General features: G+C 40.3%; 1 protein-coding gene and 1 long non-coding RNA gene across 8 annotated transcripts in view; one reads left to right on the plus strand and one right to left on the minus strand.

The window, feature by feature from the left end:
- Positions 1–17,286, plus strand: part of GRID2 (glutamate ionotropic receptor delta type subunit 2) — an 847,936-nt gene that overhangs the window by 547,828 nt on the left and 282,822 nt on the right. For all 7 annotated transcript variants that reach the window (XR_013842448.1, XR_013842449.1, XM_079990761.1 and 4 more), the window contains exons 7-8: positions 2,250–2,411; positions 10,600–10,719. Coding sequence is in view for 5 of the 7 variants with exons in the window: in XM_079990761.1 (XP_079846887.1) it covers positions 2,250–2,411; positions 10,600–10,719 (282 nt within the window). In the remaining 2 variants the exon portion in view is untranslated. The remainder of the gene's footprint in view (positions 1–2,249; positions 2,412–10,599; positions 10,720–17,286) is intronic.
- Positions 1–17,286, minus strand: part of LOC307224488 — a 491,711-nt gene that overhangs the window by 171,206 nt on the left and 303,219 nt on the right. The gene's annotated exons all lie outside the window — the stretch shown is intronic.

The following is a 17,286-nucleotide window of genomic DNA, read 5'->3' on the forward strand; positions in this document are numbered from 1 at the left end:
AAACTTTATAGTTTTGGTTCTTAGCAAGGTCATTATTGCTCATGCCCTCATTCCCCCTCAGCTGAACACTCTGGCTTCTGAGAAATGTGCATTAAATCAGTGCCTTCAGTTGAATTATACAGGCATTAAGAAACCTGTTTTGATTAGGTGTGAGAGCAATAAATACACCATATAGCGTGTTCTGGGGTTACCGTGATTAACAGAGTGTTCTTCTGAGATCACAGGAAAAGAGTTTGGAGATGCAGAAATTAACTTGGATATGAATTATTGGTGACTGAAAATGCCATAAGTACTCACCTGAACTATTGGTAAAGCCTTAAAATATCTGTTTAATGTCTGCTTATCACTGTTCTCTAGAGTCCTATTAACAGTTGATAGATGCACTGCAAAATTGCTCCTAAATTAACAAGTATATACATCAATACAAACTGTGATGGTGTTTCAGTATTCCTCTTATACAAAGTTAAGACACTGCATTTAAAAGGAAAAGGGGGGAAAAGTCAATTTGTTTGGAAATGATGGTGATGGAAGCTGATGTCATTTATATGCCAAGCGCAGTCTTATTGCCTTTATGTGTCAATTAGAGCCTTATTGTCTTTGCTTCCTGGAAGTTTTAAACGTTTTTTCAAGCCCTGATTTAAGGGATTTATTGCCAAGCCTTCCAAAGACAGATGCCAAAGCTAATTCATAACAAAGCAGGTATTTCAATTGCTCAGGCCATATTTATGACCTTTCCAGTGACAGGTGAGAGGAGCATATGTTAAAAGAGGAAAATTTTCAAATAAATTAAATTGTCAGCTTTAAAATTAATTAAATTATTGCTTTAACCAAAGGATTGTTAATTTTTCCATGCTTAAATAATAGTATTAAAAAGTGGCCATTAAAGTGAGGGTAAAGATAAACAATTGGCAACTGAGAGGCAGCTGCATTATGGACTTGATCTTACTTGTGTGAATCCCTGTCACAAAGAGCCAGTCCTTAGGCTGTACCATGGCAGGCGGACTGGTAGAATTCATGAATTATTTTATTTGCTAGTTTAATTTTTTTTAAACTTACTATATTTATAGCCTACCTTTCTTCAAAGGAGCTTAAGACACAACCCCCCTCCATTTTATCCTCATTGCAACCCAGTGAGGTATTTTAGGCTGACAAATAATGACTGTCCCAGGGTCAGCAAATGAGCTTCAGGGGTGAATAGGGAGTTGAACCTTGGGCTCTCTGGTCCAAGTCTAACACTCTTAAGTGCTTACAAATATTATGACTTACATTTGCACTACATATTTAATGTAGCATCACACTACTTTAAACAGTCATGACTTCCCCCCAAAAATCCTGGAGGCGCTAGTCGGTTAAGGGAGAACCCTATTCCCCTCACAGAGCTACAATTTGCAGAATGGTTTAATGATCAATCTCTCTTCCCATGGAACTCTGGGAATTGTGTTTTTGTGAGGGGAACAGCATTATCCTAACAACTCTCAGCATCCTTAACCAACCACAGTACCCAGGAATAAGGGAATATGAAATAAAGAGTGCTGTTGCGCCAAAATTTTCTCCCACATTTTTTTCCTGACCACCCTCCATCAATTAATGAGAAAAGAAATTACATTTGAAAATTATCATAGGAGAGAGAATATTTTGGTGAGATTCACATGGGTGAATCTGGCTTTTCCTGTGCTTACCTCACTTTTGAGGAGGCCCAAGAGCACTTGCGTCTGTTCTTTCATTTGTTCTCTGCAGCCTTCCCAGGTGCCCACCCCTCAATTAAAGCCCAGGGGAAGACTCTTCCAATGAGACTTTTCCAGATTAGGAAGTACAGGCAATGGAGGAGACTGCAGAATGCTGGAAAAATGTTTACTGTAAGGAAAAACACACCACTCTCAACCACCTAATAACAGCAAGCTCAAAACTCAACCCCCTCAGAAATTCTAAAGTACCATGGGTATGAAGAAGAAGAAGAACTGAGACCACTTTCACAAGGGAAGAACACTTAAGAGAAATCAGGTTCTGGCACAGCATTAACTAGAGGATTTCCAGCTGTGGATTGGAACATGTTTATGCTGAAAAATGCAAGCTGAATTTACTCATATTCAGCCTCCTAGACTGCAATTTCCAAGCTGCGAGGCTGCGTTTAAGCTACTGACTGCCTGAGTGGTGACAGCTGAGACAAACCACAGATGACTTCTGCCTGCATGTGTGTGCTAGCTGCTCACAATTCATTTGTTAATAATAATAATAAATCTCTTTGACAGATTACCAACCTCTACATATATGATACTGTGCTTTTGCTGGCGAACGCTTTCCATAAGAAGCTGGAGGATCGGAAGTGGCACAGCATGGCTAGCTTGACGTGCATTAGGAAGAACTCAAAACCATGGCAAGGAGGGAGATCCATGTTGGATACCATCAAGAAGGTACTTCAGATCTTGCCCTTCTTTGCCTTAAAAAAATTGTTTTTCCTATTCGTTGCTATCACATTTTGGTAAACTGTGTCTTCTTCCCCCTCCAACAGCTTTGTTCATACAGACATGGAAAGCTTAATTCATAACTCTTGACACATCCGCTTCTGGGCTTCTAGTTGTTGTTCCCTAAATTGTTGTTCCCTAAATTGTTGATTTATTTTTTTAAAATCACATTCTGTTTGCTGCTCTTCAATCTGGTTTTGGAATATGAGTGTGTCACATCAAGGATCTGTCCAAGCCCTCCTTCCCCCTCAAGAGCTTTGATTCTTTTGTGGATTCTCAAGACCATGATTTTCACTAAGCGCTTACAGAGATTATGTGGAAACATGATTTCCATCAAGTGCTGGCCCTCCTTGTGAATGGGTGTTCCAAGACCTATATCCTAGGGAAAGTATTTGCCTATGGGGTGTTTAGTACTACATGAATAGCAGAAGCAGCTGGTTGTCCACATCAGCCATATGGTTGTGGACTTGTTAGGCCTGCAGAGATTTTAAAGCACAGAAATGTTTGTGTTATTTTTTGAGAGGTAGGAACCAATAAGTCATTATGACATGCAAGATAACAGTGTTTTATTCCAGGTTAATCAATTCGACCTTCACTAATCCCACCTCCACCAATAAACAAGCACTGAAATGATGGGCAGATCTCTCACCTTTTCTCTAGATCCATCCTAATCAGAACCACATAATAATTGTGCATACAGCTGTATACAGGAGCTGCTTCAGATACTTAGAAATGTGTTTTGAACTCTATCTACTTTGAACTCTACCTACTTTTATGGTGAAGAAACTTTCTTCGGTCACATCCATAGCCACACCTTTAAAGCACACGGTTTCCCCCAAAGAATCCTGGGACCTTTAGTTCACCCCCCACACCTATAATTCATAGCATTCTTAGTAAACTACAGTTCCCAAGAGCCATGTGCTTTAGGTGTGCCTTAAGGATGCTGGAGCAGCGGTCACCATTGTTGTTGAATTACAATCACATGTTGTTGAATTACAACTCCTGTCATCCCTGACCATTGGCCATGTTGGCAGGAGCTGACTAGGTTTTGTCCAGCAACAACTGAAGGCACCACCCTGGCTATCCTTTGCATGGGGAACCCTTAAATTGACACCAAGTCTGTACTCTTTGGTAACACTAGGCAGGGGGACAGTCTGAGAGAGCATGTCTAAGAAAGGAATGAGTTGAGAGGGAAAGTCTCAGCAGGACTCTTTTCAAGCCGGGTGTCAGAGTGGAAGGAGCCAGCAGGACTGGGACTATCCTGCTGCTTGGTAGTAAGGACAACCTCTGACTCCTCTCTGTCTGAGTCTGTGCTCACACTGTGACTCTCAGCCTCTAACTCTGTCCTGGAAGGCCCTCCTTCTTCTGACTCCCCTTGATCACGCATACTTCCTGCTTCTAGCACCTCCTAGCTTGTCCCTTCCCCAGGTTGCTCTTCAGCGTCCCACCACAATGATCCAGGTTCTAAGACATCATCTTCTGTGTCCTCCATGGGGTCTCTTGGGCAAGCAGCACCCACCACCCTTCCTCAGCCAATCCCTGACCCTTGTGTGGATACATTTAAAAGACCGGGAGTAAGAGGAGGTAGCTATTGGCTGCATCAGGGATAGGCAACTAAGACCCATGGGCCACAAGCGGCCCATGGGGGTTATTTAACCGGCCCACGAGCTGCCTCCGAACCGAGCCACCTGCTCAGCGAGTCCCCACGCGCTGTGCTAAACCGGCACAGCCTGGCGCAGGGACTTGCTTCTGTGGCAGCAGGAAATTGCATCTCCACGGATGCCGGAAATCGTGGGCGCACACACTCATGTTTGCACACAATCCTGCCCACAGAGGGATCTCTGCTGGAGTGAACCGGCCCAGGTGAGGTAAACCTTGCTGACCCCTGGGCTACATTCTGTCTGTTTAAAATGATTTCTTTCTTTCTTTCTTTCTTTCTTTCTTTCTTTCTTTCTTTCTTTCGTCAGTGCAACATCAACCCATTTGCACGCATGATAATTTTGCACTCCAGAGTTTATGAAATCCTTTGCCCTGTCAGCCTGGCTAACATTTCCATTTGTCTCCTGCTATGTTCTGCCATTTTAAAAGAGGATAATTAATAAAACAAACAAACAAACAAACTCCTCCTTTCACCTTGCAGCAGTCACTCAGAGTAATGATTAATTTGTGTGAGGCAATTCTCCCTTGCAACGCAAAGAGAAATAGCTAGCCAGATACGATGTGAAAGCAGCACCAAATAAGGGCCAGACAAAATGAAAACAACAACACCTTTTTGTGTTTGAAGGATGTAGTGAAATCTCTTCAGAACAATTCAGAAGGTATGGAGATTTCAGAACTTACAGATTTACAGTGTTTTCATTTCCCTTCAGACATATTTAAAATGTGTTGGGTTTTTTAAGGGCAGGATCGAGAAACCAGCCACAGAATCACAATTTTATAATATGGGATTACAAGTATGAGCTGCAGTATATACCTCACAAAACTACAGAGATATTATTTGACTCATCTCAGACTTGCATTTGATTGTTCGCATAGTATGAAACTGTCTTTTTCTATGGTCTACACGAGGCACCCCCTACCTGTGGCCCTCCAGATGTTTTGGCCTACAACTCCCATGATCCCTGGCTAACAGGACCAGTGGTCAGGGATGATGGGAATTGTAGTCCAAAACATCTGGAGGGCCGAAGGTTGGGGGTGCCTGGTCTACACTGACAATTAAAAAAACACATATAATTATAAATACCACGAGAAGTCAACAATGCATATAGTTATTTCATACTCCTTTCCCTTGATCATATTATGATTTGTGGGCTGATTCTCACTGGGTAGCAGGTTGATCCTACCTGTCCTCAGTTGGCAAATTTTGAGGTGCCGTTACAACTACGAAGCGTCAATTATTTTGTCTATAATTATGTTTTATCTTTGTTTAATATTACATTTATATCCCACCTTTCCTTCAAGAAGCTCAAAGGGGTGTACATTCCCCCCCCCATCTCTGTTTTACCATCGCAACAATTCCTGTTGAGAGACTGAGTGGCCCAAGGTCACCAAAGTGAGCTTCCTGACTAAGTGGGGAGTTGAATCCTGTTTCTCCCTCCAACCCCCTTGCTGCACTGACTGTCTTTTAACAAACCTGAGGTTTCTATTTGGATTGTCTATCCCAAACACCAAAATGCCTTAGGATATCTATGTTGGTAGACCCTAAGCAAGTGTATTTGGAACAGCAGGCTCTTGATGCATTTGTTCTATGCGGATTTCAATATGAACTGACCTGCTCTGCGTCTCTTAGTGTAATCTGTACATAGCTTTCTTTTGGACTTCACACTTCTCTGAATTTTGCAATGTACTTGGCTCAAACAAAAACTATTAAAATGTATTTAAAATATGAATATTTTTAGAAAAAACATTTTTGAAGTGTCTTTTGAGAGAAGTACATTTAGAAATGCATTCAAATATATGCATTCAAATACACACACACATCTTAAAAAGCAGAGACATCACCTTGCCAACAAAGGTCCGTATACTTAAAGCTATGGTTTTCCCACAAGTGATGTATGGAAGTGGGAGCTGGACGATAAAGAAGGCTGTTCGACAAAGAATTGATGCTTTTGAATTATGGTGCTGGAGGAGACTCTTGACAGTCCCGTGGACTGCAAGAAGATCAAACCGATCCATTCTTAAGGAAATCAGCCCTGAGTGCTCACTGGAAGGACAGATCCTGAAGCTGAGGCTCCAATACTTTAGCCACCTCATGAGAAGAGAAGACTCCCTGGAAAAGACCCTGATGCTGGGAAACATGGAGGGCACAAGGAGAAGGGGACGACAGAGGATGAGATGGTTGGACAGTGTTCTCGAAGCTACCAGTATGAGTTTGACCAAACTGCGGGAGGCAGTGGAAGACAGGAGTGCCTGGCATGCTCTGGTCCATGAGGTCACAAAGAGTCAGACACGACTAAATGACTAAACAACAACAACACAAACACACACACTTATTTAAATGCAGGTTTTCATGCAGATTTTTAAAAATTAAATTAATGTGAAGAGGGGATAGAACAGACTTATGAATGAATGCACATGAGTGACATGGACCAGAAATGGACTGATCTATCTCTACTTTGAACCAGAACACTTCAATTACCACCTTCTTCCCCATGCCCCAGGATGCCTATTCTTTATAAAGAGAATCTCTTATTCCTCTCCTAAGACAAATTTCCCCACTTGCCTTTCCACAGGAAAAAGTGCTCAGGTGATGAACAGCTTTGAAGTTCTGCTACTGCTTTGGAAGGCTAACTAGGTCTCACCACGCAAATATTAAAAGCACAGATGCTTTCCCCACCCTTAGTATCTGGCAAGGCTCTCCCATTCTTTGGCTCCTCCAGTCACTCTTGGCAGACCATCTGTCTATTGAAGGATTTCAGACTTCTTTTAAGCCATTGTATTCGCTACTCCCAGAGAAGCAAAATAATAGCCACACACTTTATACTTCTCTTTTTCTGTGCTCAGAACGCAGGTTACATCAAGCAGAATTCAATTAGGACGAGCAATAAATTGATGTTTTCATAAGGGCAGCATAATCCAAATAAGTCCCCCAACTGACAATATTAGATATGAAATTTGCAGAATATTATATATTGTTCTAATGTGTGTGTGAATCACTTCAAAGAGCTGGGGTGGGGGGGAGAGAGATCTACCTGGGGGGATTTTGCTTCTGAAATAAGCTGCAGCAAAATTGTGCTTGATAGATAAAAGTGGCTCTTAAGGTTAGATCTCCAGGTGTATAAAACTCCAGGTGGCAGCAGTAACAATTCACACATGTTCTTGGCTAGATTCTGGGCTGAGCTTTGGTTGTGGCTCCTTAGTGGGAATAATCAATTTCTAATTTCTTTTCTGGTTTCAAACTATTACCTCTGGGCTTTGGGTTTTTAATGCTTCTCCTTCAATTTTTAGCTTGTGGAAACCCACAGAGTCTGAACTGCATAAACAATAGCAATTGGGCTTTCTAGAGGTTCAGACATAGCTCTTGTTAATGGTGCTGTGGCTAATTTTCCCTCGGCATTTGACAGATAAAGAGTTTACAGTTTAGACATGACCTTTTTGCCTCTTTGTAAAGCACAGCACATAATGTGTGACTCCAGCTGCTAAATCTTTGTTGTGGTTCTGTGTCCTGCCCCCCTCCCCTCTCCATCTTCCAGAGCATCAATCGGGCTACTCAAAATGTGGCTCTTCGCTTGCAAATAAAGAGGTCATCCATTTTCAGTATTAATATAATATTGCTGCTTGGTTAAAGGAAGCTACAATTTTCCAAGCAGTTAACTTGTATTAGAGAGTAAGGTGTGATCCAGAATCATTAAAACAGATGGAAGATTGCCACCAACTTGCAGTGTGCTGTGTGGACCGTACACTGGGATACTGAGATACTTCATTGACCACATTGCCACATTATGCCTTCTAATTAGCTGATTATGATTCAGTAATTGCAGCTCTACAATTTGATTTATGCAATATAAGGAATCATTGATTTTGATGGTCACATTTGGGGTTCTTGGTTTCAATGGATTTTGTAATCTGTAAGCCTTGGCTTCTTCATACAGTAAGAGGTACTGAAGCTCGCTGTTTCGAATACAGTGGTACCTTGAGTTACAGACGCTTCAGGTTACATATGCTTCAGGTTACAGACTCCACTAACCCAGAAATAGTACCTCAGGTTAAGAACTTTGATTCAGGATGAGAACAGAAATTGTGTGTCAGCGGCGTGACGGCAGCAGGAGGCCCCATTAGCTAAAGTGGTGCTTCGGGTTAAGAACAGCTTCAGGTTAAGAACGGACCTCCAGAACGAATTAAGTACTTAACCCGAGGTACCACTGTACTGCCAAACTCAGTCCTGGGGTATGGTTGCCACCCTTCCCTATAATAATGTGATCTTCCTTTTTCTGAAGAAAAGTGCACCATGTCCTGTTTGGACTTTAAATAGGACACTTTTTTTCACATATTCACGTATATATGCTTTTCTCCTCCCTTGCATGTGATAAATTATTGGACACATTTTCTATCACTGCAAGCTGTTACAAATTCCCATTGTGTGGCTCTGTTCTCCTGTGAATAAAGCTGCTTGTGGAAATGGCCAATGCAAATTACATCGTCTTTAAATTCGATATGAGCCCAGCAAAATTAGTAAAAGTAATGTTGGTCACAATAACCATTTGAGCCCAAAATAAACACATGCACATCCAAATATTGTCAGGAACCATAATAAATGCTACAGCATTCTTTTTATATATAAAATTGGAATCCATCAAGATATTTCTTCCTTTTGGGGGCAAAACAACTCTTTCCATTACTCAAACCTCTGACAATTTCCCCATTAGTCAGTAAAGACACTTCAAGAATACGCAAACACGCTGGTAATATGAAATAATGGCAGTGCTAGAAAAATATCAATTTCCATTTGTAATCTATGTAAATTATTAAAGTAAGGCTGATAGCAACAATACAAACTAAAGAAAAATGATTCTGCAGTATTGCATTGGGCTGTGTCCCCCACCCCCCCAGGCCTTCCCAGTCACATTTGTTTAGGTTACTGACAAAAAGCAAGTTTTCATGTGCCCTGTGGAAAGGGGAATTGCAGAGGCTGTATTCCTAGTGCCTCATGCATCATCCATGGCTCTGACGGCTACATTCTGATTTCAGACTCCTTATTGTCAGTGATGGAGAGTGATGATTTATGAAGCAGAAAAGCCAAGACTTGATTTTTCTGCTAGCCGATTAGGCTTTGGCTAAGAAAAATTGTGTTTTGGGTTGTAGATGCGGCAAATTTGATATGGAAGACACCAATAGAGAATAAATACACAATGCAGTCATTTTGTTTTTGCAGTTTCTATCTTGAGCATGTCTACTTTTCTAAGAGATGGTGAGAGGGGAAGGTTAGGGAGAAAATGAGCTGAGGAAGGCAAAAATTCTAACCTTGCGTTTATGTTCAGTGTCTTATCGAAGTCTGTACTGTGCGATCCTTTCTATACCGCGCTGAAGACATTTAAAGATGTGACAAATCTGATTGATTGAAAACCGTGTTTTGCAAACCTCTGGAAACCATCTCTCTTCAAAACGCAGAAGTGACTGCAAGTTTAGATCCACTGGCATGTCTAAGTTCTCTACATGTGGAGAGCTAGTGCATCAGGGAGAAGGGCTCTAGCCTAGTCTTGTCTGTGATGTACTAGTTTTCTATATGTGTGGGGATGCATTCAAGCATGTGATTCCCCCATCAGCATTCTCAAATGATACAGTCAGTTAAAGCTTCAACAGTTGGCTCTGCCATGTTCGATATAACAGAATGAGTCCTGGGAGGCCTGTATGGACAGGTTTAAGCCTAGGGTTCGGAGTGGAATGGGTTTGACTGAATTCAGGTTTCAAAGTGGTCTTGCCTGAGCCACACTGATCAGGCCCAGGTGCAGATTGGAATGCAAGTCTACCTTGGGATCCACAGTCCAAGATTCCACAAAGATGTGGTTTGATGGCACTGCCTTTCTTTTCCTCTCTAGTTTTTAATGAAGACAGGCCCAGCTGCCTGGACGAATGGCTAATTTGAAGGCATTGTTTCGTAATGACCAAGCTCCTGTTTGCCTTACTGGTTCTGTTGGCATTAGCAATGAGAAGAAAGATCTACCAGAAATTGTCACTTCCTAATTCTGCCAAATCTGACTTTCCATTTAGAAACATTTGCATTGCCCAGAGTAAAGATTGTGAGGCTGTGCCACAAACCATGCTTACCTGGGAATAAACCCCACTCAATTCAATAGGAATGACTTCTGAGCAGATATGGTTAGGATCTGCAAAGTGCTTTGCTTTCCTCAAGCAACCTTGGCCTTTGTAAAACCTGGCATTATCTGAGCTGCTACTTTTACAAATGAATTAATAGTAGGTTTTAATTTTGCTAAATATGACTAATAATATCTTACTCCAATTCTGAGCTTTAAAATGTTCATGCATACATAAAGGGAGGAGCAACAATATTGTGAACCGGGTGGCTAAAATTTGCCATTTTAAACTTTTTCACATTTGCAATCACTGCAAACCTATATTTTGCAGAAATTAATACATGGCTATGTCTGAATTTTATGCTCATCCTTTTTTGTGCACCCAGGGAGGAGTGAATGGCTTAACAGGAGAACTGGAATTTGCAGAAAATGGTGGGAATCCTAATGTCCTTTTTGAAATCTTGGGTACCAACTATGGAGAAGAACTTAGCAGAGGCATCCGTAAGGTGAGAATAGATTTCTTAATTCTTACTTGTCCGTGTGGTTTCTTTTTGTGTTGAAAAAGTTTAATATTCCTTAAAGAAGAATGCGTAACCTACTATTAATTCAATTTAGCACTAAGGAGATCATTCTGTCAACACTTCTGCTTTCAAGAAAGAATGATTCCCACCCTGTACAGTTCTGGAGAGTTCTCTTAACCCATTCAAGCAGATTTGTTGAGGGCACCGGGGCGGGGGGAGGAAAAGAAGGGGAGAAGACCCACTGCATTAGTGGGACTTGTTGCACTGACTTCTGCTAGTGCAAAAACTTAGTTGAATCCAGTCCCCCCACCCTCCTGCCATGTAAGTGATAATGCAGGTGATATTGTGTACAAGTGTACAAGTGATATTGTACGGATGGAGATATAGCTATATATTACTTTCTGATTTTCAAATAACATTTTGGAGTTATTTGACTAAAGCTGGGGTGGGGGGAACCTGTGACTCTTTAGATGCAATTCTTGTCATCCCTGACCATTGGCTTTGCTGGCTGGGACAGATGGGTTGTAATCCCAGAATATCTTGGGGGGGGGCTACAAAAGGGTCTGATTTGATGCTTGGCACTTAGCTTCACTGAAAGCAAAATGTTGTGGTGAATTCAAACGTGCCCACTTAAGCAAAACATCCAAGGGATTTCAAGGGGATCAAAAGGGGTGTCAGTAAGTTTTCCAAAATGTCTCAGGGCATTGCCACACATTCCTAGGTCAGCTTCACCCGTGCATGAAGGTTGCTGTTCTATAACAGCATTTTCAGTCTAGTCGGTTCTGCATTGAAATACATCTTGGTGGTTTGCTAGTGATGAGATGCTTATATTTTTAAAAGTTGACAATCACAAAAAATCCTCTCAAAATTATGTACAGTGGTACTTCGGGTTACAGACACTTCAGGTTACAGACTCCGCTAACCCAGAAATAGTACCTCGGGTTAAGAACTTTGCTTCAGGATGAGAACAGAAATCGTGTGGCAGCAGCGGGAGGCCCCATTAGCTAAAGTCGTATTTCAGGTTAAGAACAGTTTCAGGTTAAGAACAGACCTCCAGAACGAATTAAGTTCTTTTTTTTTTAATAGATTTTTATTAAAATTTTAAAGGTTACATGAGTAATAAAAAAATAACAGCAGAAAAACACCCGATTAAACAAAAAAAGAAAACAAAACAATACATAAAAACAAGTCCCATAAAAAAAAGTTAAAAAAAGAAAACAGACAAAAAGGAAAAAAAATGCATACAATCAAAAAAAAAAAGAACAAATCAAACCTTTACATAACTTTCTTTCTTTAGCTTATTTCCTTGACCTCCTCACACCTCTCCTCTTTGTATTCTGGTTCAGTTAGATATTTCAACAAATCCTTCATCTTTGTTTTTATGCTAATAATTTATCTTAATATACTGTAATTTAACATTCTCTTCTTTCACCAATTAATCATCCACTTTTACTTTGTTTAATCTCATTTCTCCTTAAAACTAATATATTTGAACTTAATCTCTTAAGACATTTCCCCTAGGGTCATAAAAATTTCATTCCACGATTTTTCCATCTCTCATTATTATTATTTTTTTAAATCTCCATATATACACTTTAAATTCCCAATTTTCTTCCACCGTCTCCTCTCCCCAGTCTCGGCCCCTGCCGTCAGTTCCATCAACCTCCCAGCGTCCATCAACCTGGAGATCTTATATCCGAGGCTCTTAACTCTTCTTCACTTCCCTTTTGCCGATCTTCTTGATAATCTTTGGTGCTAAAAAGCAGATCTCAGGGGAGCTCCAACCCAACGATGCTTATATTCCTTCTTGACAGGTCTGCTAGATTTCCATAGTTAAAGCTAGGGCCCATAAAGTATTCCGAATCTTGTTTCACAATTCTTCCAAGTCCAAAGGCCCCAAAAGCTCCAATCTCCTCCTGGCTCAAATTCATATTCCAAAAGTCATTTGATCCCTGCATAAGGGGATCTCTCCACCTTTCCTTTTCCAGATCAGGCCAGGCACCCATCTTCAAAAACTGGCTTCTCCTAATTACAGTCATATAAGGCCTCAAGTTGTAATCCTCCATTTGCCTCTTTAGGGTTAAGGCTCCCCCTTGTTTTGCTTTGTACTCAACAACAGCAACTTTCTCCTTCTCTAATTCATCAATTTGTTCAGGTAAGAAAGATTCCTGTGCCGGGTTCTTGTCGACTTCTATGCTGATACCCACTTTTGTTCCCAAAATATCAATCTTAGTAGCCATGACATCTATCTGTTTATGCAGCTTTCCCAACAAATAGAATGTCCTATTCAGTACAGACGCTACTTCTTCCTTTGCCGACATTCTTAAGATGTTCAAGGTCAGAACTAGTTTCTCACAATCTTTATCTTAAGGCCAATTTCCCAGCTGCACTCTTGTAACAATGTCCCAAAACTCCCTCTAGAGGAAGACAGTCTCCATTTGTATCAATCCTTTCCAGCACAATTCCAAAAGTAAATTAATAACAGTTTCCAGTTACCTTTTCTTCTTTTTAAGTGCAGAAGCAGACAATAGAAACAATGTCTTTCTTTTAAAGCTAGCTGTCAAATTTGTCCTGTTTATCGTTGATGGACTTTTTGCAAGCCGTTCCCAGGTTCAGAGACGTGATGCTTCGATTTTTAATTTTTCACCTTCTCCTGCAAGTTCACTTGGTCAAAGTTAATAGTTTCAATCAGTGGAATTTTAATCCTTTACGTAAGACTTTCCAAAACTTTAGTTAACAACTACTTTGCTTCAGTCTATTTACAGAAAGGGAAGGTGGACTTCCTGTTTGAACCTTCCCCGTTCGGTGCCGAATTAAATTATTTAAAAGTCCAATTTCCCGTTCTACTCACGGGTTGTTGTTTAAAATCCAATTGTCCACAGGAAAAAAGTCAGTGCTCTCTGACAGCAGCAATGCGGCTTCGCTCCGTGAAATAAGCGGTCGATTCAAAGCACCGCGCCTCTCACCCCACGTCGCTCCGGATTCCCGATACCGGGTCTCCCCGCGAGTAGGGGGGGCGCAGAAGGTGCCAGCCGAATCCCAGGTTCACAGACTTCTTCTGTCTGTGATTTCTAAGGGTCTCCGCCTTCGCCGTGGCGGTCAGACCCTGTTTTTCACGGAGCCGGTTCCTCCCGATCGGAGGAGCTCCGCCATTGCCGGAGGCGCTAACCCGGAAGCTCCAGAACGAATTAAGTTCTTAACCCAAGGTACAACTGTATTCTAGTATGACAGCCTCCCATTTTCTTATGAATAAATGATAGCATTTCTAGAAATCACTCTAATAGAATGGATATTAGATGAATGATTTAACAGGAGCCTGAAATTTAGGCTTACCCCTGCCCAAAGACACACATTTCTTCAATCCTGAAAGGAACAACTTAGCTTTACATTTTTTCCAAGTTTTTCTATTATACTACAAAGGACAAACAGAATGTACCTTAAGGTTAGTTAAGATGGTATGAAAGATTATAGAGGGGAAACTCCTGTTGAGATGATATTAGTGTTTTCATCTTTAGCAGCTATTTTTCCAGAGTGATCTGAGGTAGTGCAGAATGTCTAGACACACATTATCTTCCTAGGTCAAACAAAGACTGATTACATGTTCTTTCTTGGAGCCATCCCTATCCAGTAAGCCAAAGCTAGTAATAGCCAAGCTGAAAAATGATTATTAAAAGCAGTGGGATTTCTTTGCATGATGTGCAACAGTATCGTTTCTCATTCAAGTGTGGTCACACTACATGTTTTATTTTTGGAATACATAGAAATGGGAATGTGGCCTGGGGTGATGGCAAAGTCAATAGAACTCTGCTGTACATCATTAATCTATTTTCATGCCATGGCAGGGGGAAAATAGAAAAAAAGAGGGGGAAAGTGCTGAAAGAAAAATATCCCCGCTGCCTTGAAATACTACTTCTTGTTGTTTCTCTGTAGGTCCAACTGCTGACTTTTAAAATTAATTTTGCTCACATCACATTTTGTGGCATCTTTTTGTTTTTAGCCCTTTTAAAAAGGAAAACAAAATGTAGATAAAGCTCTGGCTCAGAGGTCTCTGTGCACTGCCTTCTCTTAACAAACAAATCCGGAAAAGTCAAGTTGCTATAGTTCTTTGTTGTATTTTAAATGTCACCAATTGAAAATAAGAGAACTCTTTGGCATGTTATCTAAAAGCAGTGAAAGAAGTGGCATAAGTGATTCATGCTTTCTTTTCCTTACATTTTGGTTATATTTGCATGCCATAGTTCAGTGGTAAAATAACTGCTTTGCAGGTAGGGCTGGGAGAAACCCTCATGAAATTTCGGAAAGCTGCTGTCAGTCGGTGTAGTCATCAGTGGGCCAGTGGTGTAATCTTCCTGTCTTCCAGCATTCCAGTTTGGGACCTGTGCACTTTCCTAATGTAAGGGCACAGAAGCATGGGAAGAGGAAGTATGAATCCCTGCATACTTCATACATGAAGTTTCTGCAGAACTTCCAAAGCAGCCCTTGCAAATTGGGGTGTTTGTGTTATCTTTCAAGAGTGTGGGTAAGGCTAATAGCATTTGTTCCCTTTATGAGTTTACGTTCTCTGATATGATAAATTAGGGCCTTCCTAGAAATTGGTGTGGAAATAACAAATTATAGCTGAAGACCAATTTAAAGCAAAGTTGGTGTTACCTTCTTTGCTCTTTTATGTATTAATATAATTGTTTGAGTTTCAACAAACTCACGATTTCCTATTATATATGCAGTCATTTAGAAACAATGCAAAAGTTATGAGACTTCTCATCTTTAATGAAACCACGTCAATACACAATTATCATTTGGAATTACTATTACTATTACTATTATTATTTTATTTATACCCTGCCCATATAGCTGGGTTTCCCCAGCCACTCTGGGCGGCTCCCAACAGAGGACTAAAAACAGAATAAAACTTCAAACATTAAAACTTCCCTAAATGATTTCTTTAGCATCATTAGATATTAATGGTCGCAGATAAACTTCTATGTCTTCCAAGATATCAGATATAATATATCCAATGTTGTAAATTAGTTAACAGTCATATCATAGCTGGAATCTCACCACTGCTGTAACCTCTCCATCATCTGCCTCTACCAATTATTTCAGTCCTATGTGGGAGTTGAAGAGGTCAAATAACACTGCAACAGATTATTGAAGAGAGCAAGTTCTTCCATTAGAGGAAGGATGTTGTTTTTTCCTTTAGAGGAAAGGATGAAAGACCCCACGCACAAATAGAAAGCTGGGACTTTCTGAAATGCTCATAACAATATCCTTTCCCCATAATACTGTACCACATTTTTCAACATTCCTTTGGATGTAATTGTCATCACATGTTTATTACTGTCACTTTATACTCCTAGTTTATTAATTTATTTAATTTATTAATGAAACAGAATTCAGTGAGTGATGAGCAAGCACCTGTAAATTGGCCTCCACATGCCTGAAAAAAATGTGCCTTATGTTTCAAAGCACAAATTTATCTTGGACAACATTGTTTAGTCAATGTTTTGAGGTTCTTAATCACAATTGTCAGTTTTCATATTTTAGAAGCAGTGTATACTCCATTGCTTAAAGTCTGATATATAGTGTCATGGGGATAAGGAAAGATTTTTGGACGTAATAATAAAATACACCAGTACACAAATTCATATAGCTGTACACTAAACCCAGACAGACATTTTACAAGAAATATATGTATATATAAATTAAGAGTGTGTGTTTTTATATGTTAGAAAACACGCTCTTATGATTTTGTACCAATACTTCTGAGCGTATATCTATCACTTTTATTTAAACTTTTTATATATTTATTTACATTTTTTGTGAAATCTGTTCTGCAGTCTTGTTCATCCACCAGTGGATTAGATCACTATCATTTCTACTTTATATAATGCAGAATCTGTGCTGAAAAATAGTATCTTTCCCAAGGCAGAGTCCTTACCTAAGATGCGGTTGGTCACAGTGGTGTTTGTGCCATGTTTGGGGGACATCTCAGTTTAATACCAATGTGGATCTTACAGAACTGGTGTGTATCATTTTCTGCAGCTGTCATTACAAAAGTAATAAAAATGACCAGTATCATATCCCATACTCTCTGACATTCTTTCCCCCAACATATCAATGATGCAGAGTGGCATATATTTCCATGTTGCATTCTCTTCCTTTGACAGGCAGAATCATTTACTCTCATCTCATTGTGCATTTCCTGTACCCACATTCCACATGAGTGGCTGAAGATGGAATCAGGCCATCTAGTGCCACACATGATATATAGTTCTCCCGAAGGATAAGCATCAAAAAAGCATTAGTTTAGGGGTAGAGTACAGAACCATTCCATTTGTCTTATTGTTTTTATTATCAAATATCAACCATTTTTCTTGAGAGCCAATTCCCACATCCACTTGGGGAGGCGTGTGGTGAAATGGCCATGTATTGGTTTCTGGGGGGATTTTGATGTGGAAAACAAAATCGTGAAGCTTCTCAAACACATGCTGAGATTGCAAACCAGTGCCAAATGAAGGCATGATCATGTTCACATCCTATTGTTCCCAAGGC

This window comes from Podarcis cretensis, assembly GCF_951804945.1.
Source record: "Podarcis cretensis genome assembly, chromosome: 9".
Taxonomy (NCBI): domain Eukaryota; kingdom Metazoa; phylum Chordata; class Lepidosauria; order Squamata; family Lacertidae; genus Podarcis; species Podarcis cretensis.